Genomic DNA, 27,196 nt, shown 5'->3' with positions numbered 1-27,196 from the left:
GGTTTCCTCATGCCTCAGACACATGTCATCCAGCAGCCTCTGCCTTCTGGAATCTCATCCAGAGCCTGTGGAAGCCAAAACCATTATGACAGAGGCCAGGAGCTGTCGCTTCCCAAACGATTCTCCTTCAGAGCCCACTTGTTCTGGCCTTATTATTATTATTTTTAAAGATTTTACTTATTTATTTGAGAGAGAGCACGAGCGTGGGGGAGGAGCAGCAGGAGAGGGAGAAGCAGGCTCCCCGTTGAACAGGGATCCTGATGCGGGGCTTGATTCCAGGACCCCAGGACCACGACCTGAGCCGAAGGCAGGCGCTTAACTGACTGAGCCACCGAGGTGCCCCTCGTTCTGATTTTAGGTACAGCCTTCCGCGTGGAGATTGGGTTGACCAGTCTGCCGCAGATTAGAAATGGTACCTAAGCAGGGAGGAGTGGAACTTGGCGAAGACAGCAGGCTCACAGCAGGAAAACAGGGATGCCGGGACTCCTATTGCCCCTGGGAGCTGATGGTGCAGGGTAGAGGGTGGAGGGCGGAGATGGACCACCCCAAACCCTGAGTCCTGAGGGAAGGGGCTGCACTGTGTCAGATGGCCGCTTTGAGGGGGTCGTTGGTGAAGATGATGGCTCCAGGGGTCAGCAAACTGAGGCCCCCTGGACCGAGTCCAGTCAGCTCTGTTTTTGTAAATAAAGTTTTATTGGAACCCAGCCACACCCATTGGTTTACGTGTTGCCTGTGGCTGCTTCTGCATCCCAGCCTCAGAGCTGAGCAGTTGACTTTCAAGCCACTAAAGGCTTGAAAGTCTCAAATACTTCCTATCGGCCTTTTACAGAAAATGCTTGCCAACCTCTGATGATTTGAGCTATGAAGGAAGGGTTAAAGTCGGGCCTCTGTTAGAGCAAGCCCAGGAGGTGTGAAGTTTCTTGGAAAAGGCTTTCCAGAATGGCTGCTGGTGGTGTCACTCACTGTTGGTGCTTTAATGAACGGAAAAGAGCCAGATTGAACGTTCGTATCATCCGGATTTCACAGAATTATCAAACCTGAAGGCTAAGACGGATATTAGACGGTGTCTGGTTTGACTTTCATATCCATATGGGGAAACTGAGGCCTGGGGAGGCCTGGGACTCACCTAGGAGCATGTAGTGGCAGCTCTCAGTCTCAGATGGAGGCCAGGGCCCTTGTTCTGATGTGCTGTGTTGTGGCACACGCGTGTGCATGGATCGCACAAGCGAAAATCTCTAAACAGCAGAATGGCAGAGATGTGTCTGCCTGTAAAGGGCAGCTGCTTATTTTGTCTCTCCTGCGTCCATTGCCAGAGCGTTTGGAGAAGTGGGGCCGGGATTCCTGCTTTGCCCTATATAAGGAGGCTGTTGTCCCGGCCAGGCCCATCCCATGGCAACAGGGCTAAAATGGAAACAGGGAGCTCTGTTTAAGGCAAGCTCCTGCGCCAGCCGCCCGCCTGCTGCGGGTGGAGCATTGTCTGCGAGCACCTGCCTTTCCTCGTGGAACCAGATTGGAATGCAGGCATAGGGGGCCGCGGTCCTGAAAGGGGTCCTTTATGGCGCCAGCACCCCCACCTGGGTGCCACCTGAGCACCCTGCCCTGTGTCCAGGGCCATGGGGAATTCTGCAGAGGCAGCTTGATCAGGCTGAGGGTCAGTCAGAGATTTATGCTCTCTGAGCCTCAGTTTCCCCCTGTGGAAAATACGAGGCTCAGAGACAGTTCTGTCCAAGGATTCTTCACGGTATGTTGCTCCCGTGGCGAGGCTCTGAAACCCAAAGGGCTTTGTTCTTATTCTAGCATAGAGGTGAGATAGCATGGCTTAGGGGTTCAGGTTTCTGGGTTCCCATCCCACCTCAATGACTGACTTAGCTGGGTGCCTCCCAGGGAAGTCAGCCAACCTCTCTGGGCCTTCACTCTAATCTGTAAAATGGGGACTCATCTGTAAACTGGGAATAAAAAGGAAACCTCCCCAAGCTCTTGTTTGGTTAAGGCATATGGTGGGGGTTGGGCTAATGGCTGTCAAGGTCTTTTCCTGCCTGGGGTTCTGTGGTTCTAATTCCAGCTCTGCAGCTTCTCAGGCAGGTGTCCCCGCTTTCCCATTGTTGACTGGGGAATTTCCAAGCAGAGGACACTCCACAGCTCTGGAAACCTGATCCGGAGATTAGAGGCCCGGAAAAGGCAGTTGTGGAGAAAGGAGCCATGGGGAGTTTCCAGGGCACTGCGGGGCAAATGTGGGTCCAGGTGTGGGTGCTATATCCCTGCCGGCCAGCACCCTTGGGCGGAGTGGTCTAGGAAGGGTGTGGCTTCTGAGCAGGACGAGGTTGCAGCATCGTGAGCCCTGGGGTACCATCCCTTCAGCCCCACCCCGCTGCATTTTTCTGCACAATCATCCCTCCTTTGACTTGTTTTTGGGGATGATTTTTGGAGGGGATACAGGAGAAGAAAGGAGGTTGTTTTTGTTTTGTTTTGAGCAGTACAATCCAGTGATTAAGAACCTAGCTTTGGAATCATATGGCCCTCAGCCAGCTAGGGAAACTCACTGGGCCTCCTCAGCTTCCTCCTGGAAAACAGAAATAATAGCAGCTGTGACGATTAAGTGACAGAATGTGTGGCAGCTCAGCCCATTCTCCTGCACAAGATCAGCTCAATCAGTAAAATCTGAAGAGCACCTACTGTGCACCAAGATAGAGGGGGAGATAAGCCAGACTAGTTTCTAGCGATCTGGAGCTTCCATTCTGGTGAGGGTGGGCAGATAACAAACACATGAGCAGGACAGACAGGATCATTTCAGACAGTGATGTGGATCATGAGGAAAAGAAGACAGGGCTGGGTAGTGGGCCGTGTGGTGAAGTAGGGGAAGAATACTTTATAGAATGTATGGTCAGAGAAGGCCTCATCTGGTCTCAGTGTCGGGAAGGAGCCAGCCATGCTGAAATGGCTTGTGCAAAGGCCCTGCGGCAGTGACCAACTTTTGAGTTCTAATTTATGGAAGAATGCCAAGATGTGGGGGGCATGGTGAGTGAGTCAGGAAGTGGCCAGAGAGGATGCTGGCAGTGTAGTTGAGGGCCTGATCAGCTATGGGTGTTTGGATTCCATCCTAAGTGCAACAGGAGAGTCTTTTTGAAGAGTTTTGAGTAGGGAGTGGGGCAACATGGTCTGATTCACATTTTCTTTTCTTTCTTTTTTTCTTTCTTCTTTTTAAGGATTTTATTTATTTGACAGAGAGAGAGACACACAGCAAGAGAGGGAACACAAGACAGGGTAGCGGGGTAGCGGTACATAAGCAAGGGGTGCGGGCTACGGAGAAGCAGATTTCCTGCAGAGCTGGGTGCCTGATGTAGAGCTTGATCCCAGGACCCTGGGGATCATGACCTGAGCCAAGGCAGGCGCTTAAGGACTGAGCCACCCAGGCGCCCCTAATTTACATTTTCTAAAGATGATTTTGGCTACTGTGGGAGAGACCTCCTCCGCAGCCCTCTAAAAGTCTAGGTGAGAGAAGTCGGTAGCATGGGCTAGCACAGTGACAGTGGAGATGGAGAGAGAGTGGACCAGACGGGCCGATGGACTGGGAGGGAAGGGGAGGTGTGCCAAGTGTTGCTTCTGAGCGGTTGGGTGAGGCTTTTGCCTTACTGACATGAGGAAGGCTTGAAGGAGAAATGGGCTTGGGTGGAAAATAGAACTCCATTTGAACATAAGGTCAAGGTGCCAATAAACCAACCAAGGGGAGATGTCCAAGGGCAGGATTTGAAAGGGCTCCTTTGCAGGAGTAACTGAGGACACAGCTAATGTGGGAAAGGAACTGCTCATTTTGAGCTGAGACAGCCCATGTGCACATCTAACTGGGGCTTAACCCTCTTCCAGTGCTAAGCTTCTGGATTAGCTGTAAGGACCTCCCTTTCTCACTCAATAGCCTTTCATGACCCATGTTCCTCCCCGACCACTCCTGGGCTCAGGGTTGCTCTAGCCACTCCCTGGAAGGACTCCTTATGGGCACACAGGTAAACCTTGGGCCCTGCTGTATGTGGGGGCAGAGCCCGAGCCAGCTCCAGCCAGCCAGGCACTGTATGACAAGTTTTAGAACTGAGCGACTTAACCTTCATGTCCACCAACCCTAGGGGTTAGAATTTGGGGTGGGGAGGTGTCTGTGAATTTCGGTAGAAAAAAAATTCTCTCTCTCTCCCTCTCTCTCGCTCTCTCTGCCTGCCTCTCTGCCTACTTGTGATCTCTCTCTGTGTGTCAAATAAATAAATTAAAAAAAAGATTATCTCTAACGTCTAAGTGAATTTTCTTTGTTATGCTAACCTCTAACTGAAATTTGGAATTTCCATTCACTATGAACATAGATGACAAACTGTGAAGATGTCAGTGGGACCTGTGACTTTTTCACCAGTGGAAGGCACAGATATTTACATATCATATTGCAGTTATCTGGAAATATTTATGCTGATTGCAGTTTGAAATGATGGGTAATTATGGGGCACCTGGGTGGCTCAGTCAGTTGAGTGTCTGACTCTTGATTTCAGCTCGAGTCGTGATCTCAGGGTTGTGGGATTGAGTCCCCGGTCTTGAGCTCCACGCTGGGTGTGGAGCCTGCTTTGGATTCTCTCTCTCCTTCTCCTTCTGCCTCTCTCCCCCTCCCTCTTGAAAGAAAAAAAAGAGAGAGAAAGAAATTACAGATAATTATTATTCTTGCTACTAGAGCTTATTATTTAAATTGTAATAAGGAAGCATGTTCTATTACTGTAACACAAATTTATTCTTTTTAATATTTTATAAATGTATTTTGATATTACTGCTTTCTTTTATAATACTGTTTTATTTGATACATTTTGATTACATTATATTTATTTTATGCTTTCATAAACATTCTGAAAACTTTATAGGCCTCACCAGATTGCCAGTGGGACCTGCCGACTCAAAAGAGATAGACTCCTGCTTTACAGGCATGAGCTTATCCTCCTCATTTTATAGATAAAGAAGTTAGGTCTCGGAGAGGGTGAGTATCTTGGCCAGGGACACAGAACTGGTAGAGTGAGTGAGCTGAAATGAATGCAGACCTTTCTGATTCCAAAGTCAGCATTCTTAACAGGCCCGTTGCTGCCCCCTGAGTAGCTCTGGCAGTTAAACCAACGACTGATTCAACAGAATCCATAGCGTATAAACCATTCATATCTTATCTGAAAAGATTAATACAGTTTTTGCATTCCAGTCCCGGGTATACCTTTGTTTGTTTGTTTTTTTTTAAAGATTTTATTTATTTATTTGACAGACAGAGATCACAAGCAGGCAGAGAGGCAGGCAGAGAGAGAGAGGAGGAAGCAGGCTCCCTGCTGAGCAGAGAGCCCGATGCGGGGCTCAATCCCAGGACCCTGAGCTCATGACCTGAGCCGAAGGCAGAGGCTTTAACCCACTGAGCCATCCAGGTGCCCTTTACCTTTGTTTTTTTGTAGTAGGAGAAAGTTTTCCTTCCCTGTGAAATGGCTTAGTTTTCCATTGTGTGAGATCTTGGGGGATGGTGTGGGGGATAGGGGTGGAGGTCTGAGAAGAGGCCCCGGGCCTGTCCTCCGCGTTTGACTATTCCTCAGCTCACCACTGCATCCCTGGTGGGCATGTGATGAGAGACAGAGATGCCCCACAGCCCCAGCTCAGTGGACTTTCATGCTGCCTGTGGGGAGCTGCCTAGCTCACTGAACAGAGGAGAAAAGTGAGGCCTCGGGCCACTGGGGGGCCTGCTTGTAGTCACAGTGCCCTAGCCCATGGAGTTTTTAGTTCACGCTTTTCCCCTCGCTGCAATCTTGGTCTGGTTTCAGTATCACTAACTTAGCTTTGTGATCTCAAGCACCTTACTTACCTAGGACTCCATTTCCTCATCTGTAAAATGGACTGGCCAGTGTGTCTGTCTGCCTTTACTTGGTTGTTGGACAGTATCCATGAGATGTCTGTAAAGTGTGTTCTCAGAGATCCTCAGGCAGGGGCTAGGTACGGAGGAAGGCAGGGACCCCCTTGCCCAGGAGGTGAGATGGGATCATGGCTCAGCTCCCACCAAGGCCAGGAGGCATGTCTGCTGCATGGGTCCAATCTCAGCTGCCGCCCAGGGGGCTTTCTAGGTGAGCAGTCAGGAGTAGTCGACAGGGGACAGGCTCCCTGCCTCTCATCTTTGTCTCTCTGTCCCTTCCTCAGAGCCCCGGCACCAGACGTGGTGGCTTTATTTCACGCGCCTCTGTATTTAATAAGCAGGACCATGACGAGATTTGGTGACCTCAGGGCCCAAATGGACTGTCTGCTGGCATTAAGCGGTGCTTGAGTCATTTCCCAGGGATGAGTCCTGGGCAGGTTTCCAGGAGCTGAATTTACCCTCCCCGATTCTCTGCTTTCCTCTTCGCCTCCCTGCCCCCAGGCTCCATTTTTGAGTTTCCAACTTCACTGGCTTTGGGAGGCCACGGACCAAGATAGAAAATGAAAATAGTTATTCATTCACTGAGGCTCCCCAACACCCTGCCTCAGCAGAGGCTCCGGCTCAGTGTGGGGGAGACCTTGGAGGCCCAAGACACTGCTTCAGGCTCTGGGGCTCCTGCCTAGCAGGGGTCTCCCCTATCTGTATGCACTGAAGGACACAGGCTCACTGACCCATGTGCCTGAGAGACGCAGGCAGAATATGGTAGGGAATGAGAGGAGGGACAAGCTGGGATAATCAGGGCAGGCTTCACAGGGGAGGAGGCATATGACTTGGACCTTAGAGGATGGGTTGCAGCATGTATATGATCAAATAAAAATAAAACCTTCAAAAAGTAAAGAAAGACTTAAAATAGAAAATAAATATTCTCGGACCTCTCCTGTCCCCAACCAGTTCCTTGTTCTCATTTCTAAACTCTTAATATTTTCTTGTGTCCTTCTAGCAACACTCAGAATATGTGAACTACACATCTGTTTTTCCTTCCATCCATCATTTTTTATTAAAAAGCACAAACAAGATTGTATAATGTTAACTTCCCCTTTTCACTTAACAACCTCTCTTGGTCATCTTCTCACAGCAGTGCACCTGGGGGCAGGTTGCTTTGACCGGTTTGTGGTCCTTGCAGGGGGCTGGGAACTCACAGTGTGTGCAGGGAGCTTTGGTGTGGGCACGCGGGAATCAGTATTGCCAAACGGTTGGGAACCAAGCCTGATGCTTTTGGAAGATCTGGGGTTGCATCCCAGTTCTGGCACTTTCCAGCTGTATGACCCCAGGCAAATTTCTTCACCTCTCTGAGCTTTGATGTCCCCATCTTTGGACTAGAGCTAATAATGCTTCCCTTTGGGGGGAGCAGTAGGCACTTGCAGTGAAAACACGTACCACTTGCAGAGGCACCTGGCAAAAAGGAACTGCCACCCGTTTTTATGGCTGTCGTAGTCATGTATCCTATGGGGTAGGGGCAGCCGATCCCTAACAGGTAGGGCCAAGTGCACGTGGGGTGTTGCGGAGCGACATTTGAAGAGAGGAGGGGCAATACATCGATCCGAAGCTTAAAATAGCCTGGAAGTGCAAGAGCAACAATAAATAAGTGGGTTCCGGATGCTTTTAAATCTTGGCATTTCCTGATCTCAGCTCAGCTGGTCCAGACAGCTTCATCAGCGTTTACTGCCGAGGCCCGTGGCGCACGCCTCCCCTGGCCATGTCCCAAAGCTGCTTTCAAGAAAATCAGATCTAGAAACATTCGGATCTCTGGCACTGGGCCAGAGGGTCATGGGTGCAGGTTGAAGATCAGGCAGCCTTGGGGTTTGTTCCATGTGCGTGAAAAGTTAAGGCTGAGGGCGTGAGTGGGTGAGGGGGTTGCCCAGGAATGGCGTTACTCATTCACCACCCGAGTGTTTAGTAAGCACTTACTATGTGCCAGATGCCAAGGATGTAACAGTGAGCATTAATAAGATGCCCATTCAAACAAATGTTTAATTACTGACTGTGATAAGCCCTAGAAGGCTCAGGAGCTCCAGAAGGCGGCGAGAGGGTGCAGTAGGGCTCCTCGGGGGGCCTTTGGGGTCAAGGAAAGCTTCCCCTGGGAAGTGAAGAGTGAAGGACAGATGGGACAGAGCTGGGCACAGCAGGTCTATGGGTGGGGGTGACGTTGCAGGCAGAGAGAACAGCACACATGGGACCCTGTGTAGGAAAAGACGCTGGCAAGTGCTGGGGTGAAAACAAGGCCGGTAGGGCCGAAAGTGGAGGTAGGGATAGGTTAATACTGGGACAGACAGGCAGGAGCCAGATCACCTGGGGCCTTCCAAGCCTCAGGAAGGATTTAGGAGAATTCAGGGGCAGGCTGGGTCTCAGTGGGATCAGATCTGCATCTTGACAAGATAGCTCTAGCGACTTGTGTCCAGGAGCTTGGTGGGGTCTAGAGTTGCTGCCGTTCACGTGTGAACTGATGGCAGTGTGGACTGGGTCATTGAAGGGGTAATTTAACCCAGTGACCCAGTGGTGAGGAAACTCTTAACAGTGAACAGCACAGAGAGGCTGCAGGAGTGCCAGCAATTGCTTCAGGATTCTTGTGAAATAGTCTCCCTAATGGTCATTGTCTTTTGAGCACTTAATCTGCACCAGACACTCCACAATGCCCTTCTCCTTAAACCCTCTTAAGAATATCATCCTCTGTTTTTCTGAGGCCCAGAAAGGTTAAATCACTCTGCTAAGATCACATAGATCAGCACCCCCACTGTCAAGCATGGTCCCTGGATCAGCATCCTCCAGTCAGGTGTGACCCTTCTCCGGGCTCGGCCTGAGCCCCTGGCTTCCATCTGGGATGCTCCAGTGACTGTTGGTATCATGTCCACCCTGGCCACAGGACCGGTGCACAGCCGACCTGGAAAGGCACTGTCACATGCTGGCTTGAGGGAACACAGCGTGTGGCTCTTGCTCCTCTGTCCCTCCCGGCTCTGTGGCTTCTGGCAGTGCTTGAGAGCCGTGGTGCAGGACGTGAGCTGAAACGGCCGCGTCTCCGGGTTTCACATGGTGCCTGCCTCTTGGGGATTCAGATGGTCTCTGCTGCATGTTTTTTGTTTACTTTTTTTGCTTCTTTATTTCCTCTTCTGTCTTCCTTCCCCTCTGCTCCCACCCTGTCCCCATCTGTTGCTGCCCCGTGGGGGTCTTCTCCTCACCTCCCAGATGCGCAGGCAGGACTCGGAACCGACAGAGAGGCCTTCTAGGAAGGAGAGGATCCAGCAGTTTGGGCCTGTTACGTGCTGGGCACTGGGCAGGCGCCATCTTACATAACCCTCACAGCTGTCCCTGGAGGGGTGCACGTCATTATCTGTCCTCTGCAGATGGGGATGCTGGGGCTCCAAGGATGGAGGTGCTGAGCCCACAACCACATGCTACAACCTGACTCGTCATTTAACAATGTTTGCAGTCCAACCTTGAACGTGCCTATGAATCATTTGGGGCTCTTGTTTAAATACAGGTTCTGATTCAGGAGGTCTGGGATTCAGCATGACAGTCTGCAGAATCTAGTAAGCTCCAGATGAAGCCAGTGCTTCTGGTCCGTGGGCCATGCTTTGCATAGCAGAGTTTGGAGACCAGGGGCAGACCATGCCCTCCTGTGACGCCCGTGCAGACACACACCACCATGAGCTCTATCCCTCCGTGGCCACCACTGTCTGCACCATCATTCCCCCTTGTTTGCCGCTGCTGAAGGGGCATCTGAGGCTTTCCCAGCATGCCTAGCTCATCGCGGGCTGAGTCTGCATGTCCCAAAGCCCCAGCTGACTGATCATGGTCTCCAGTGCTGGCCAGTGTTGGAATATAGGGAAACTGAGGCTCAGAGAAGTAGAGGGACTCATTCAAGTATTGCACATCAATAGCACAGAGAATTTGGGGTTGTGATCTCCCGATCAGATTCTCCATTACTGCTTCAACGAGGAGTCCGCCATTTTGGGGTTGTGAGTCCTGCTCTCTTTAGTTTTCTTTTCTTTTTTTTTCCTCTTTGAAGATTTTATTTATTTGAGAGTGAAAGCCTGATCGGGGGAGGGGGAAGGAGAAACAGGCTCCCCGCTGAGCAAGAAGTCCGATGTGGCACTCGATCCCAGGACCCTGGGATCATGACCTCAGCTGAAGGCAGACACTTAACCGACTGAGCCACCCAGGTGCCCCTCTCTTCAGCTTTCTGTGTGACTTTAGGCAAATTATTTCCCCTCTCTGAATTTTAGCTTCATCTAACGGAAAAAGGCTTAACCTTCGTTTTGTTGTGAGGATCAGATGGGAGAAGGTCTAGTTTAGAGCATAGAAGATTCTTAGGATCTGTAAGACCTGCAGTCCCAGTAGGGTGAGGGAAACTCGCCTGGCAGAAAAGCAGGTTCGAATGGCACTGACGCGGGGATGGCGGGAACTCTGCCCCCGGAGAGATCTCACCATTCTGTTTGAGAGCTCCCCGCTTCCTGCCTGTTTCCCATCAGGCTTTGGTGATAATTGAGCATCGTCAGACGGTTTCCCGTTCATAGTTGAGGCACGTTAGTGCTTACTGCTGAAGCCCTGCTGTGGCGGTGAAGCCGCTGACGGTCCCACCTCATGGAACACAGGAGAAGAAGGGAATGGACATGGAGGATTTGTCCGGACCCCAAATCCATTTTACGTTCCCAGTCAGCACACTTCTATGTAAGTCAGGTCTACCTGTGGCTGGTAGGAGCCAGCACCTCAGCCATGGGGGAATGTGAGGGGGCAGGGGTCTGCTAAGCAGGGCTTCTTGGCCTCCCTTCTCCTCCGGTCCTCGCTGACCACATGACCGAGGAGGGCCTGGCGGGGCCAGAGAGAATCTGTTTCCCACCAGCTTTATCTGGGAGCCCATGGGTCTGGGTTTCTCATCATCTGACCCACTGGAAAAGGAAAGGCAGGAGTTTCCATAAGGGAATAAATGGATATGGAAGGAAACTACCCCCTCCCCACCCCCAGGAGAGGCAGGGAATGAGTGGGAAGGAGACTTTGCAGGGATCACAAGACTGTGAAGCATAGATGCTAGACTGGGAAATGGGGGCTCTATCCCGACCCCCGGTCTGCCTCATCCATCCCACAGAGGTTTAGTGAGCACCCACTCTGTGCCAGACACTAGTCCAGGCACTGGGATTCCACAGAGGCCAAGCCCAGTCCCTTACCCTGGTGTAGTGTACATTCTGGAGGGGAGACAGACAGTCCCTGGGTTTGTGCTGTGGGTAGCAGTCACTGTGAGCCGGTGAGTGTGTCCGGTGTTGGGAAAGGCCCCTCTCACTGAGACTGAATGCTGGCAACATGGCAGGGGTCCCAGGTGGGAAGCCCAAGCCCAGAGGGTTTTGTTGCAGCGAGAAGGTGGCCACTGTGTCTGTAGTGTGGGGAGGGTGGGACAGTCCAGCAGATGGTGGGGGAGGAGGCAGGCCAGGACGCACTGGGCCTCAGAGTGTAGTGAGGGCTTCCGGTATTTGTCCAGGGCAGTGAGAAGTCAGGGAAGGCTTTTAAATAGGAGAGTAAGTGACTAACCCTTGCTTCAGCTCTGCCCCCTGCTCCCCTGCTCCCTGGTGATCACCAGGTGGGAGAACCCCGGCCCCTCAGATGGGGCCTTGGCTCCCTCCTCTGTGGGTCCACACCAGTGGCTTACAATCTGGCTTTCCTGAACCCAGAAAGATTCTCGAAGGTACTAGCAGGGCATTGAGAACAACCCCCCTCCCCAATTGTTTCAGAGTCTAGTAGGTGAACTTTCACAGAACGAGAAAAGCGCTCCCCACCTCCACCCCTAGTGTTACCGACAGCTGTGGTCAGCCCCAGCAGAGGCAGGGAGGTGCTTGCCGCAGTTTGGTGGCTGGGTCTGGATTCACGTTCTGCTTAGCAAAGTCCGGTTACCTCCCTGAGCCTTACTTTTTCATCTGCGAAATGGGGGAGTGCCCCCTTTGCCGGGGTCTCACATGCCCCTCGGGTGCTCTGCGTGGTGGACACCACCTGCCTGGGGACTGGCTTTTTAGGCTGAGGATTTAAGTTTACCTGCGAAAGCCCTCTCATGGCCCGTGAAATAGCATGTGTGCATAAGTCTGCATGAGTAGTATGGGGAAATGGAGAATTCATGTGCGAAGTATAATGTCACCAACTTTCTAATGTGAACGAAAGAAATAGAAATTTGGCTTTTTATGTATTTGTGTTTTGCCAAGCTCCTCATGTTGAATTCACTCAGGGTCAATAGGAGTACGCTGGGTTGCCACTGTATGGTTTTTAGTTAATAAAAATGGGAAAAAACGAACTAATTAACAGCCTCATAATCTCTCCCACTTCAAAGCCTGGGGCCCTGGTGGGCTGTGGGAGAGGTGATGCAGGGGGTTCCCCAGGGAGCCCAGCGTGGGAACCGCAGGGCCAGATGGGCTGCGAGGCCCCTCCCGGCTCCCACGCTGTGCAGCAGCCCCAGCAGGGGCAGTTGCCGCTTGAGCTGCTGGAACGGTGCTGAGTCATCTCAGCCTCAGCCGGTCCTGTGTGTTGGCAGACAAGCTGAGGCTGGTGGGCTGGGGGCTGAGCTCTGGCCTGGGCTCTTGGGGAGCCAGGCTGGGGGATTGGATCCTCAGTGCCCCACTACCTCTCCACCCACCCAGTGGTCCCGTCCCTGCGGGGAACCCCCAGGAGCCAGTCCCCTTCGTGCTGCCCTTCCTGGTAGGAGTGCTGCCCCGAGGTTCGCTGACATGAGGTTGGGGGGGTGGAGGGAGGTGCAGGGTTGCAGTCAACACTGGGCAGCACCGGCCTGGAGATGGGAGCTGGCACCTTGCTGGCCTGTTGAGCGTGACATTTCCTCAAATGCCACAAAGGGGCTGCCTGACCTTCACTCCCCTGCCAGGACCCCCTTTCTGCATCCTTCTGGGTTATTTATAACAGTGCTAACAGGCAAAAGGCCTTGTCAGCCGAGCCCTGGCCCAGCTCTGCGTCTGTCCTGGCAGCCAGGGTAGGAGACACATAAATAGAACCAAAGAACATGGACACTGTAGGACCCCAGAGAATACCTCCAGACGGAGTGTGCGGCTCCATTTTTTTGGTTGTTGTTGTTTTAGATCTCTGGGACTTTTTAATACTTGTTTTTATTTTGTGGTGGTAAAATATGCATAACATAAAATTGCACATTTTTTAAGGGTCCAGTTCAGAGTCGTTGAGCACATTCGCAGGGTCCTACAAATATCACTACCATCTATTTCCAGAACTTTCCTCATCCCAAAGCCAGGTGCTGTTTCATCCATCTCACATAAGAGGATGGATGTTTTGTGCCCCCACCCCATCCCACTGAGGAAATTCACATTTTGAGGAAACCTCGCAAAACGTGATGAGGAAGGAGAGCGCCGGCCGGTTGAGGATGGCCACAACTTGATTAGAATGTCGGCAGTCACCCTTTTCCGCAGCATGGAGTGGGCACGTTTCCCAGAGCGAGCTGAAACCCTCTGCCTTTCTTCCCATTCAGGAAGGGGGTCAGGACGGGAGGGGATGGCCTGGTTGCAGGGAGAACCCTGAATCTGCTCTAATCTCTTTCTTCCCCCGCCCCGTTCTCCTTTTTGAAAGGAGATTTATTTGTTTATTTTAGAGACAGTCCATGTGCATGAGTGCCCACGGTGGGGGGTGGGGGGCAAGGGGAGCGGGAGAGAGTCCCAGGTACACTCTACCCCCAGCATGGAGCCCGAGGTGGGCTTTGTCTTGCAACCCTGAGATCATGACCTGAGCTGAAATCAGGAGTTCACTACTTAACCGACTGTGTCCCCGGAGAGCCCTAATTCCTTTCACCTCTTTTTAAAATTTTATCTATTTGTTTGTTTAATTTTGAGAGAGCGAGAGAGCGTGTGCACATGCACAGGAGCAGGGCGGAGGGGCAGAGGCAGAGAGAGAAGTGGTCTCCCCACTGAGCAGGGAGCCTGACGTGGGGACTCGATCCCAGGACGCCCCAGGATGCCGGGGTGGCGGCCTGAGCCCAAGGCAGACTCTTAACCGAGGTGAGGCACCCAGGTGCCCCATCGCTTTCTCTTCTTAAGCAAAATTGATTCATTTAGCAAGCTTCACTCCTTTCATTATAAATAGGGCAAGGGTTTTGCAGCTCACTTTGGTGTGGAATGCTGCTTCCCGCTCAGTTGGGCCTCTTTCTATCTTTGATAAAAATTTCATAGCAGTTCCTCACATGCAGACGGCACTTTGGAGTTTTCCCAAACACATTGCCATCTAAAACACCACACTGGACAGGCCTGGGGTCATTCCACAGCCACTAGAGGGTACAGGTCCCTTGTAGAGATGTGGAAATGGAGGCCAGAGTGACGTGATCCCCATCATGATTGATCTCCCTTTGGGCACCGGCACGTAACAGCCGCTCACCATCTCTTCCAGGCTGGCATTAGCGTGAGGCGAAGGAGACACGTGGCTCCGGCACCAAATTTCAGGAGATGCCAAAAAAAGTCAGTCATCAAGAGAAATCACATTTCTTTTTTTAAGATTTTATTTATTTATTTGATGGAGAGAGAGCACAAGTAGGCAGAGCAGCAGACAGAGGGAGTGGGAGAAGCAGGCTGCCTGCTGAGCAGGGGGCCCGATGTGGGACTGGATCCCAGGACCTCAGGTTCACAACCTGAGCCAAAGGTAGATGCTTAACCCACTGAGCCACCCAGGCATCCCAAGAGAAATCATATTTTAATGCAGTGTTTAAAAAGAACGAGTTGGCACCTGAATATCCATGCAGAACAGACACCAAATCTTTATTTAAAGGCAGGAACGGGAAGAATGCCATACAGAGTCACATAGGTGCCTGAAGCAAAAAGGAAAAATCAGTATGACTGGCCCATCTTTATTTAGAATTCTGATATTTTGCTTATCTTGAGATTTTTGCATTAATTTTGATTTTTTCAGGGTATTGGGTTAGGCACGATCAGTCTTGATGATGGAGGTTTTTTTTGTTTTTTTTTTTTTTTGGTGCCCAAGGCGGGTGCCTCCCTCCCCTCATCCTAACTCTGGCTCTGATTCCACCTTCCGATTTCAGTGTACTAGCATGACAGGGGGCCCACGTCCGGCTTGCTGTGCGCCGCAGCCTTTCCAGCACTACCAAGAGTGGCATTTGCTCTCCGCAGTCTATTTCTGTGCTTGCCCTTCAGGGACTGATAAAATGTTGCTCTGGGTCGAGCTGATGTGTTGACATGGTGAGTGTTCACGTCAGGTGGTTTGTGTGATCCGATATCTTCATTCTTGACCTCACAGAGGGGCCTGAAACCAGGAAAGAAAAGGAAGGAGCTCTTGCTGGTGTTGCCCCCACAGAGTTGGACCAAATTGAAATCGTGATCTGGTCACAGAGGCGACCGGGCATTTTGGCCTTGTCTTGGGGCTGTTTGGGAAAAAAATATATTCATGCTGCCTTCTTCTTACTTTCAGGCCTGGTTTACAAGGCACGTCCACACTGATCTCATTTTGTTTATTGAACACCTACTATAGGCTGAGTATCTGCTCGATACTGGGGAAACAGCAGGGACCAAGACAGAAAGACAGACACAGGCCCCGCTTGCGGGGAGTGTCCAGTCGGGGGAGGTGACAGTGCAGGGGCCGGTCCGTGAAAACTGGGGATGAGCTGTGGAGAGGGCTGGTGGCGGCGGCTTCGTAACAGCGTCCATGTACTCCGCGCCTCTGAACCTAACACTTTAAAATGGCTAAAATGGTAAATTTTATTTCTGTATATTTTGCCACAATTTTTAAAAATTCTGAAGAAAAGCGGGGGAGGATCTCAGGGAACAGAAAGGGCTCCTTGAGGGCTTGGCAGGGGGGTGATGTTTCAGGAAGAGGGAGACGGGGGCCACTGCTCTGGGGGCCACTGCTGTGGGATGCTGTGGTCAGGAAGCCCCCCCTGGGGAGAGAGGCTTAATCTGCGGTGGGGACCAGGGGACATGAAGAAGCAACTAGACACCAGTCGAGTGACAATGCAAGGGAGAGGAGGGAGTCCAGGTGGAGGGAGTGGCAGCCGGCAGCGCAGAGGCCCCAGGCTGGAAACTCAAGCCCTGCAACCATTCCGTGGGGGAGTCGGGTCTCAGGAGATGCCAGGAGGCTAGGTGACGCCCCACAGCTAGCAAGGGATGAGCCAGAGCCAGCTCTGCCTCCACACATCTTAACAACAGATACCTGCACACGCTCCACAGTTTACCGAGCACTTCTCTTGCCACTCGCCTTTGAATTCAAGAGCCCTTGAACTCAAGTGCATAAAATGGACTGCAATTGCAGGCAGCACAATGCGCGGATCACTCTGTCCCTGGAACACCTTTGCTCACTCGCTCAAGTGGCAGAATATCCTTCAGCCTTTTCCTGTTTTAAAATCAAACATGCCGTGCACAGCACCTCTCTGGGCTCCGGGGGGCAGCCTGTGCCTTCTGAGAGGCAGCCCTGACAGGTGCCAGAAGGACGAGATGGTGGGGCTCAGGCGTAGCTGCCAAGGAAGAGGCACCTGGGCCCCACATGACCACCTGCCGGGGCATCCAAGAGCGTTTCCATCCACCCCAGGTGACCTCACCTGGGCACAGCTCCAAGAGACTTTGCAGATCTCTGTTGGATAAGGGGCCGCTTGAAGACAACAGGGAAGAAAAAAAGATGTAAGGGAGTAAGATAACACCCACCCCAGGAGACTTTGTGCCTCAGTTTCCCTAGCTGCAGAATAAGAGATTAGTTTCTAGAAGTCTCTCACAGGGTCCTCTAGCACCCTGGTTCTGTGCTGTGTCTGTAGTCCACGGTAAGGACTGACTTCAGGGCGGTGCAGGCGGCAGACCATGTACAATAGGTGTCTTTATCTGATGGGAGTGGGAGCAAGGGCGTGGTAGCCGCTGGGAAGGGGAATTCTTGGGAAGAAGTCATTGAAAGTGCAAAATGATGACACAGCATAATGAAGCCACAGGACGCGCACGTTTTTTCAGTCTTTTACTCTAGGGCTGCCTGTGGTGCTTGTGCCAAAATCCCGGCCATCTCTTGCCTGGGCCACACCCACAGCACCAGGGCGCTGGTTTCCAGATTGGGGAGTCATTCTTCTGTTGGATGGGTTGGGAACGAAGCATAGCTGACCCGCAGTAAGCAAGCAACCCAGCCAGTGGGTGCCCTAGAGAGTACCCCCTGCATCTCTAGGGCTCTGTGGATGTCAGTGGACGCTCTTGTCACAGGAGGAGATGAGATGGACAGTGTTAACGTGGCCAGTGGATTCAGAGAGTTCCATCCTTTTGCCCTGCCTACCGAAGGTCACTGGTATCTGGTCACCCTTCCTGGTGAGCGGGGTCCAGCCTGGGCTCAGAGCCCAGTTTGGAGTCCCGGAACCCGTTTTGCTCTCCAGGCTGGAGAACGCACTCTCACTAGACCTTCTGTGGGTCGTCTTTACATGAAACCCTGAGTGGGCAGCTCAAGGGGGGCGTTGAGGGGCTTAGCCTTGACTGTGTTGGTGGGAGGCCTTTCAGTGGCCTGGTTTATCTAAATTCTGGGTGTTTGTTCTTTTAAGATGGGCTCAGAACCCCTCAATTTTCTGGGGTACCTCGTTGGCTCAGTCTGTAAAGTGTCTGCCTTCGGCTCACATCATGATCTTAGGGTCCTGGGATTGAACCCCACATTGGGCTCCCTACTTGATGGGGAGCCTGCTTTTCCCACTCTCTCTGCTGTTTCCCCCACTTGTGCTCTCTGGCTCTCTCTCTGTCAAATAAATAAATAAAATCTTTTAAAAAAAATTTTCCCACTGATTCTTTCTGGAGCTTCACTTTGTGTCTGTGGCTCCTGAGTCTCATTTCAGAGGATGCTGTAACTACTTCTATGTGGACAAAGACCAGTTATTCTTCTTACTGTTCTCCTAGAAGCCTATTCAGGAGTTTTTTTTTTAAAGATTTTATTTATTTATTTGACAGAGATCACTAGTAGGTAGAGAGGGAGGCAGAGAGACAGAAGGAAGCAGGCTCCCCGCTGAGCAGAGAGCCCAATGTGGGCTCGATCCCAGGACCCTGAGATCATGACCTGAGCTGAAGGCAGAGGCTTTAACCCACTCAGCCATCCAGGCGCCCCAGGAGTTTTTTACTAATTTGGAAAACAGTGGGAAGATTAGATTTTTTTTTTAAGCGTAAGAGAGATGAATTAGTCATAACTTTTTCATTGATAGGTGATAGAAACTAGTACATAATCTGGAAAGGGAACTTTCTCACTCCTATAACTGTGGAGTAAAGAGAATATGCTGGCTTCAGGCACAGCTGGATCCAGGTGTTTAAGTTACTTTATCATGACTCTCTCTCTCTGCTTCTTGGCTCTACATTCCCTGTGCTGACTTCATTCTGAGGCAGGCTCTCTTCCCAAACAGTGGCAAAGATGGCTGCCAGCCTCTCCAGAATTAAATTCAGCAGCTGAGCCCCTTGTTTAAATGCTCTAGCAAAGTCTTGGTGTTCACTCTGATCCATCTCTGAACCATGTGAAGCACTTGTGGTCACTGGATGAAGGCTTTTAATTAGCCAGACTGTGCTTCCCTGGACCGTCTAGGTGGTACAAAGGGGCAGCTTCCCCAAGAAAAATCAGTAGGCTGCCACCATTAAGAAGGGAAATGGGTGGGAAACCAGCCATATAACAGAGGTGGGACAGAAGAAAACATCTGTTTAATGAAATGGCTTTGCAGGGACTTCATGAACATCTACCTTACTTCCTTCTTAGAAGGAAAGTATGGGTACAGAGTCATACAGTTCTAATCGATTAGCAGTGGCTACTAAGGCTCCATGTTGAGCAGGCTTGGGGCTCAGCAGGAAGTACGTGGTGTGGTGTTCGGTTAGTGGTATCCACCATAGTTAGGAAGGTGGGGAAGTTGACCCCACTGCCCACCCTAGCAGATCACATGGCTTGTCTGGCCATTCCTGATGGCAGTTTAAAAGGGAAAGATTGCCTCAGACCATCAAATACAGCTTCTTGTCAGTGGAGGAGGCTTTGAACTGGCAGTAGCGCACCACCCTAACTACCATCCTAATCTGGAGTCTCCATGATGGTGGTCAAGGGGTCTGTCAGGCCCATTGGTGGGTCCTGCGCCCCATCATCCCAGGCAGGTCTGGAAGGAGCCAGTGTAGTTTGGCTGTCAGGGAAAGGTTATTTCTCCCACAAAAACCATGAATGATGATAACACTGGGATCAGGGGGCTGATGGAGGTTGAAGGAACACAGAGTTGGAAGAGCCATAGGTTTAGGACTGAGGGGATGGGTCAGAAGACAAGGTCAAGCATTGACCTTCTGAGATCCCCCGTTTTTCCATCAGTCAAATGGGGATGCTGGCTATCCGACCATTTCCTGCATCTTGGGAAGATACCAGTGAGACCATAGCTATGAATGTCACTTGAAAGTCAACTATAGGGGCTGTATCTGTGACCACCATTCATGGGTGTCTGATGTATGCTAGGCTCCCAACCTACGTTGCTTTATCTTCGTAAGAACCCTATGAGACAGGATTCTTTATATTTTCTTATTTTATTTTTAAAGATTTTATTTATTTATGTGAGAGGGAGAATGAGAGAGAGAGAGAGCATGGAGAGGGGAGAAGGTCAGAGGGAGAAGCAGACTCCCTGCTGAGCAGGGAGCCCGATGTAGGACTCGATCCTGGGACTCCAGGATCATGACCTGAGCCGAAGGCAGTTGCTTAACCAACTGAGCCACCCAGGTGCCCGTGACAGGATTCTTTTTAATGTCTCCCTTCCTGTCAGTAGAAGCTGAGGCAGCCACAGTTATGCCCTGACTTCAAAGGATCAGCATTAAACAGCAAAGCCAGGGCCCAGACCTTTGTCTAGGCCTCTTTCCAAATTTCAGGACAGCCCTTCCCTCTCCACCTTTGTCTCCCCCTCGGTAAATTCATTCATTCATTCACTTATTAGTTAAGTGCCAGGTTCTACGTAGATACTTCCAAAAGCCTGTGTGGATTTCAGAAACTAGATTAGTACAGAATTGTCCAGAATGCTTGAACAAGAGGGGTCCAAAGGGTCTGTCTGTTGGATGCTCTTTTCTAGAGGAGGCAGTGAGGACCGAGAGGGCAGGTGAAGTGTGCACTCGGCAAAAGATGCACAGTGTGTGTGTGTGAACAGGCCCAGAAACCGACCTCTGTCACTGCAGGCTGCCTTCCCCCACCTCCTGCTTCCGTCCGCTCAGTAACTCTGACAGTGTGCTCTAGGCCAGGGACTAAGCTTGGCGATTCGCTGATTGTAGTCAGGAAAGTGGAGCCACCAATTTTTCCTGAAGATGCATTCTTTCTTAAGCAGGGAATCGATTTCCAACAAGATACACAGGCTTCCAGTGAAGTCACTTACGTGAATCTGTACAAAACACCATTAATCCACTGCTAGGGCCGTTTATCTCCCTGGCTTAGGGCAGCCACAGCCTTTTCAGATCAGGCATGTGATGCCGCTGGAGGAGTGGGTACAGAAGGCCCAGCAGCCAGAGGGGCATCCCATGGCAGTAGTGTAAGTGGACCAGTGGTGGGAACCAGAGTGGGCCATCTGCGGGAGGCCAGGGCCTGGCGCAGCATGTGTATGTAGCCCCAGGCCTGTCCCTGCACAGCCATGAACTTGCCGTGGGACTTGGATCTTTCTCAGCCCTTGTCCAAAAGCCCCCGCCTTCCCATCAGTAAACAGGAATAAATGGTCTCAAATGTTCCTTTCCACTTTCAGAAGCAGATGCCAGGCGATGGCACAGACTTGGCAGGAAGCAAAGAGACTTGGCTTTGAATCTCAGATTCACCATTCTGGGACCCTGGGTGCTGGGGGTTGAGTTGTGTCTTCCAAAAGAAGACGCGTTTGAGCCCTAACCCCCAGCACCTGGGAATGTGACCTGGTTTGGAGACAGGGTCTTTACAGAGGTCCTCAAGTTAATGCGAGGTCATTAGCATGGACCCTAATCCAGTCTGGCTGGTCTCCTTATCCAAAGGGGAAACACGGACACGGAGGCAGGCACCCGCAGAGGCAAGCCAATGGGAAGACATGCAGGGAACGCCATCCACAGCCCAACAGTAGTGGCCTTAGCAGGAACTGCCCCTGCCAACACCTGGAGCTCAGCTGCCCAGCCTCCAGACCCGGAGGATTAAACCTTCCTGTCATTTAGGCCCCCAGCCTCTGGTGCTTTTTATTTTTATTTTTTAAAAGATTTTATTTATTTATTTGAGAGAAAGAGAGAGAGAGCATGAGATGGGAGAAGGTCAGAGGGAGAAGCAGACTCCCCGCGTAGCTGGGAGCCCGATGTGGGACTCGATCCAGGGACTCTGAGATCATGACCTGAGCCGAAGGCAGTTGCCTAACCAACTGAGCCACCCAGGTCCCCCTTGGTGCTTTGTTACAAGCAGCCCGGGCAGACTCATACAACGGACCGGGTCTCAGGGTTTCCCGAGGAGTGACATGGGCACAGTGATACCGGCCCTGCAAGGGTCACTTTAAGAATCCCATAATGCGGCCCCTGACATTTGGTAAGCTCCGTGGTGGCAGTGGCTGTCATTGCCATGCTGTGCCCTCCAGTGCCACTAGGGGGCCTCCAGCGGAGGGCCGGGACCCAACAGCAAGGCTTTAAGTCAGTACCTTTTTTTTTTTTGACAGAGAGAGATCACAAATAGGCAGAGAGGCAGGCAGAGAGAGAGGGGGAAGCAGGCTCCCTGCTGAGCAGAGAGCCCGATGGGACTCGATCCCAGGACCCTGAGATCATGACCTGGGCCGAAGGCAGCGGCTTAACCCACTGAGCCACCCAGGTGCCCCAAGTCAGTACCTTTTAAAGGGAGCTGGGTCACCCAAGGCACCCCTTCAGAAAGCCTCTCTAAATATGGAGAAGGCCAGAGAAATCACTATTAATGCAGTGCTTAATGGTTTCCAGCCAGAGAGTGGCCTCAGCCCTAATCGACAAGGTTGCGAAGCTGAGGTTTCTTTATTTTTATGTCCTGGGTACACTTGGAGTATGTTGAGAAGCTGGGAATAATCAGTAAGTGCAGTAGTCATGGCCATTTTGTGGGTGTTTTGTAAAGGAGGCAGCATATGGTTCTGATGGGAAGGACACTCCTGGATGACCCTGAGCAAATCCATTAGCCTCAGTTTCCCCATCTTCCAAGTGAAGGAGGTAGACCAGCCAGGCCCGGGATTCCTAAGCTGCGTTTGTGAAGGCCTGGAAGTTAGTGTAAGTTTCTTGCACACACAGGCATTGCTCAGACGTATTTTATGGGGGGCAATAAGAGCTGTGCATAGCCCTTGTCTGGTTCTTGAAGGGGACTCGGATGCTGAGATTGTCTGCAGTGGCTCTCGGGGACAGCCTCTTATGGTTGCTGGTTCCTGGCCAGTTTGGGATTCTGGGACTCCGATTTTAAAGTGGTTTCTGAGCCTCAGGAAGCAAGTCCTACAGATGTGGCTTCTCTGAGTGATGGGATGAGAGGGCTCATGGATATCGGAAGGGCTCCCCAGAGAGCTCATCGCTGGGGGCTTTGCTGACCAGGGAGACCCCGGCTGCCCAGAACTCCTGTGTCTCTGCTTTGGCCCTCCCTCCCACTCCACGGGCCTTCCCTGTGGCCGAGTGGTGCCTCCCAGTTCCACCACCTGCCCCTCTCCTGGGTGCGGCACCCGCCTAACCCATCTGCCTGCTTGACGCCGGCCCCACCCCCATCACACTTGGAGTAAAACCCAAATCCCTTACAATCCCTGCCTGATCCAGCCTCCACCTGCCCCTCGGAAGGCATCTTCTCCCATCCCCCCTCGCTCCCCAAGCTGCAGCCTCCCCCACCCTTGGTCAGTGCATCGTGCTCTAGCCTTGGCCCACGCTCGGGTCTTTGCCTTGCTGGGCCCTCTGCCTGGAGTGTTCCTCCCCATGTCTTCCACTGCCTGACTCCTCCAAGTCTCAACTCAGATGCCAGCTCTTCCAGGAAGCCTTTCCTGCCCCCCCACTAACACAGACTTCCTTTCCCTCTGTTCTACTCCCTCTGTGCACCTGGCCTGTTTCCTTCAGAGCACGAACACAACCCATAAGGAAATATTTGTGTGTTTTCTTCCCTACCAAGATGTCAGCTCGTGAGGGAAGAAACGGAGTCTTCTGTTGTCCAAGTGCCTGGCTCATAGTAGCATTTAATAAATGCTGGAACACACTCACTCGCTTGGCTAAAATTAAGATGACTGACAACCCCAGGTGCTGGGGAGGGTGTGGGACAGTTGGCACACTCAGCACAGCCGGTAAGCGTGGACCATGGTACAACAGTTCTGGAGAGCAATTCTTTTTCCTTTTTACAAAGCCACATACACTTACTGTGTGACCCAGCCATGCCACTCGCAGGTTTCTGCCCAGGGGAGCTGAAGACGTATGTCGACATAAAGACTTGAACACACACGTGGCAGACCTGTTCACAATAGCCGAAGACTGGAAACAGACCATCTAGAACAGGCAGGACCGCAGCATCCCCACAGCCTGAAGGGACAGAGAGGAGAAGGAAGCTGAGAACCCACCACCCAATCCCGGGTGTTCCCTGGGCCAGGGCGGCTGAGTGGTGGTGACCGGTGGTAGTAGGGTATGTTGGCTGGGGCCTGGGGTGATCCCAGGTATGTCCCCGGAGACAGAGACTCACCGGGCACCCTGCTCCCTAGTCTGAGAGCAGGGGACCAGCCACTTGAGAGAACCTGACACTCGTGCTGCCCGTGGATACAGGATTCTTGCAAAACGCCAATTAAGACATTTGACCCAAATTCGCATAAAAGCCTTTTTCCTGTGTCAAGTTGAGCTAATAATATACATTTGTTCATAATTTATGAGGCTTAGTAAGTGGGAACAATTAAGGAAGAGGCCTGTGCAAAACCTATTTCTTTTAAGTGTCAGGCCTTTTCTTGTTCTCTAAGGCTGTTGCACCCTCTCTGCCTGCCACGAAACACTGCTGTTTTTACCGGTATTAGTTCTGATTTGTTGTCGGTCCCGTTAGCTACCATTTACTGAGCATCTCCGAGCCAGGCTGTAACATCACCTTATTCAGTCTGAGCTCTTGGGGTGGGCGTTGTCATTCTACGGATGAGGCTGTTGAGCTTCAGAGAGGAGAAGAGCTTTGCCCAAGGTTTCCCAGCTGGCGAGTGGGGACTAGGATTCAGGTCTGCCGGACCCCAACGCCTGTGGTCCGCCGTTTCTGGGTCAGCCTCCCAGCTTGGGCTATTTCTCAGTCTGCAGGGCAGCCCTTCTCCTGGTCTTTGTTAGATGTGGGAGACCAGGGTCAGAAAGCCATTGCCTTCTGCTGAGTCGTTCTGGGCTTTGGCCTGAGAATCTGCATTGTTTCTAACACGGTCCCTGCTGGTCTTGACCCTGCCTGTCCCTGGACTGCACTTGGAGATACGCTGGTTCAGTCAAGGCTGTTACCACAGTCCTCTGTGCTTCCCTCGTCCCCCACCCACCACGGTCAGGTGCGCTTAGAGCCTTGTAGACCTTTTCCTGGACATGTGCATATGTGTTACTGTAGGCAGAGAGTTATGTCGTTTGATTTTCCTCTTACACACGTGACATAACAGTCTACTGGCTCTAGTCTATAGTTTAGTTCTTATTTCCATTTAATGTGTCTTGGAGAGTATATATACCGCTGCCTTGTTCTTTTCAGAGGCACCGTGGTATTCTGTGTTTCAGGTGATTATAGTTTTATTTACCTATTGTCCTCGGATGGGTGGTCTTCCATGTTTAAGACATTACACCTGGTCCTGTGAAGTCCCGGAGAACATGGATGAGTGTTTCTCCAGAACATCGTCATCCCTCAATAATGTCAGCCATTTGGGATGCGTGGGTGGCTCAGTGGGTTAAAGCCTCTGCCTTTGGCTCAGGTCATGATCCCAGGGTCCTGGGATCGAGCCCCATGTCCGGCTCTCTGCTCAGCGGGGAGCCTGCTTCCTCCTCTCTCTCTGCCTGCCTCTCTGCCTACTTGTGATCTCTCTGTCCAAAAAAAAAAAAAAAGTCAGCCATTCTTATTGCTGGTTTTTGTTTCATTATTGATATTGCATTCCAGAAATCCCCTTTCAGGTGGGGACAGTAGTGTAAATGGGGATCTATTTAGAGCTTCTAATGAAGTTTTCAACACAATAGTTCTGGTAAGAAGAAAGAGGTGCTGTGGGGAAAGGGCTTTGAGGGGTGTGTAGGAGAGCGAAGGAGGAAGGGAGAGAACAGCAGGCAGAATTTGTATTGCCAGGGCCCAGCTTCATTCCTGCTAGATTCGACCATTGCTAGAGGGTGGGACATCTCTTGGTCACGTGGCAAAGTCAGGCCTTGGCCTAAGAGCTGCCAGCGTTCCAGGCTGGCAGCACCATGAGTAAGAAGGGTCCATGCCTGGATCCAGCAGGCCCAGCTCTGACTCACCCTCTTTCCTTCCTGTCTCCTCAGGGTGGGGGGTCCGGGGAGGAGCAACTCTGCGCTGACTTTCCTGAGCTTGACCTCTCCCAGCTGGATGCCAGCGACTTTGACTCAGCCACCTGCTTCGGGGAGCTGCAGTGGTGCCCAGAGAACGCGGAGACTGAACCCAGCCAGTACAGCCCTGACGACGCCGAGCTCTTCCAGGTATGTCCTCTGAGCCTCGAAGTATCTCTGTTCCTGAAAGGGTCTCCCTGCACCGCCTCTTCTGCATTTGCTCCTGCGAAGAAGTCCCATCACCCCACAGCTCCTGGGACCCTGCCTCTCATCTGGGATCTGCCGTTGATCTGGGAAGGTTCTCACCTGCTCGCTGGGCCTGTTACCACCTCTGCACAGGGAGGGCTGGGAAGGGCTGCTCTTGCTATGCCCCTGCAGTCAGGAAGGAGCCCCCCAAACCCCGAGACCTCCCTTCCGTGTATTATCTCACTGACTTCTCATCCCTACCCTGTGAGGCAGGCGCGATGATGAGCCCATTTTATAGATGAGGAGACTGAGGCTTGGGGAAGTTTAAGTCACGTGCCTAGGGCGATTCACCGAGTCAGTAGCTGATCTGGATGCAAACCCAGTTGGCCTCCCTCCTGAGCCAGGGCTTTGTAATCACAGCGACGCCATAATGGAGATGACTCACTTGGAGAGAACAACTGCGCTGTGGCAGGACTGTCCCTGTTGTGTCTATTAACTCATTGAATTCTCTTAACAACCCTTAGAGCGGGTACAGCTGTCTTCATTTTTCAGTTGGGGCCTAGAGATTCTTTGAAAAGAGGCAGAGCCAAGAACTGCTGTGCATAGCCATGCCTTTCCCCTTGCACACTCTGCGTCCAGTCTCGGGGGCCCGTGATGGGCGACACGTCCTTTAAGAAGCCCCCGAGTACGAAATACTATGATACATGGTGTTTGCTTCAGAATAGAGCAGGTTCTGCGCGCATTTGCGGGTGTAGATGTGTTGGGGAGGGTAGTACGTGAAATAAGTTGAGTGATGGGTGCAGTCAGATTTATTATTCTTTCCTTGAAATCTGCTCCCCCATAAAGACTGGTGGGAGGAGGCTCCCCCTGCCCGTCTGGCAATATGATCATATTGCCACGTGTCAGATGTCCCGTGTCGGGTGTCGTGCTGGTGTGCTGTGAGCGTTCTCTCAGTCCTAATGGACTGTAGTGCTCCTTCTAGAAAGGGAAGCTCCCTCCGTGTGTCAGGCACTGTGCTGTCTACAGTCTAGAGAGAAAACTGACCCTAGCTCTCCTAACGCAGAAACCGTGGTCATTGTGACATGCGCACAGAAGAAATGGGCCAGGTGTGAGAAGGGGATCTAACGACTGGGTGGTCAGGAGAGGCCTCTCTGAGGATGAGACGGAGTAGCTGTGTGAAGCTCAGAGAGCAGGACAGAGCTCTCCAGGCAGAGGAAGCAGCAAGGGCAGAGCCAGGGAGCGGGAAAGCTTGCTGTGTTGGGCAGCAGAAGAGCTGGTGGGTAGCAGAGGAACATGCCAGGGTAGTCAGAGAAGCTCGGCAGGGGCCAGGCGCTATGCAGGGTCTTGTGGGCCATGACAAGGAGTCTGGATTTTTCCCAAGTCTGTTCTAACCTATAAAGAAAGGCCTATTAATGACCATTTTACAGGTGATGAAAGTGAAACTCAGAGAGGTTACGTAACTTGGCGCCAGGTCATACAGCTAGGAAGGATCCGGTGAAGACTCAAACTGAGGAAGCCGTACCTCTTGGTACCGTATGACCTCTCTGCCAGCCCTGTGTGTGCAGAGCAGCAGGGCTGGGCTTCAGGTCCGACAATGTCCAGGGACCTGCCTTTTTTATTTGAACAATAGGGATGAGACCTACGCTGTGCTGCTTTCTTCCTGAGAGGGAGCTAACTT

At 51.8% G+C, this 27,196-nt stretch overlaps 1 protein-coding gene across 3 annotated transcripts in view; it reads left to right on the top strand.

Moving 5' to 3' along the window:
• PPARGC1B (PPARG coactivator 1 beta) overlaps positions 1 to 27,196 on the top strand; it is a 109,435-nt gene that overhangs the window by 53,152 nt on the left and 29,087 nt on the right. For all 3 annotated transcript variants that reach the window (XM_045999253.1, XM_045999251.1, XM_045999252.1), the window contains exon 2: positions 25,309 to 25,482. In XM_045999253.1, the coding sequence (XP_045855209.1) occupies positions 25,309 to 25,482 (174 nt within the window). The remainder of the gene's footprint in view (positions 1 to 25,308; positions 25,483 to 27,196) is intronic.

This window comes from Meles meles, chromosome 3 (assembly GCF_922984935.1).
Source record: "Meles meles chromosome 3, mMelMel3.1 paternal haplotype, whole genome shotgun sequence".
In the NCBI taxonomy this organism is placed as follows: Eukaryota; Metazoa; Chordata; class Mammalia; order Carnivora; family Mustelidae; genus Meles; species Meles meles.
The sequence above is the reverse complement of the archived record's forward strand: the minus strand, read 5'-3'. Positions and strand labels throughout refer to the sequence as shown.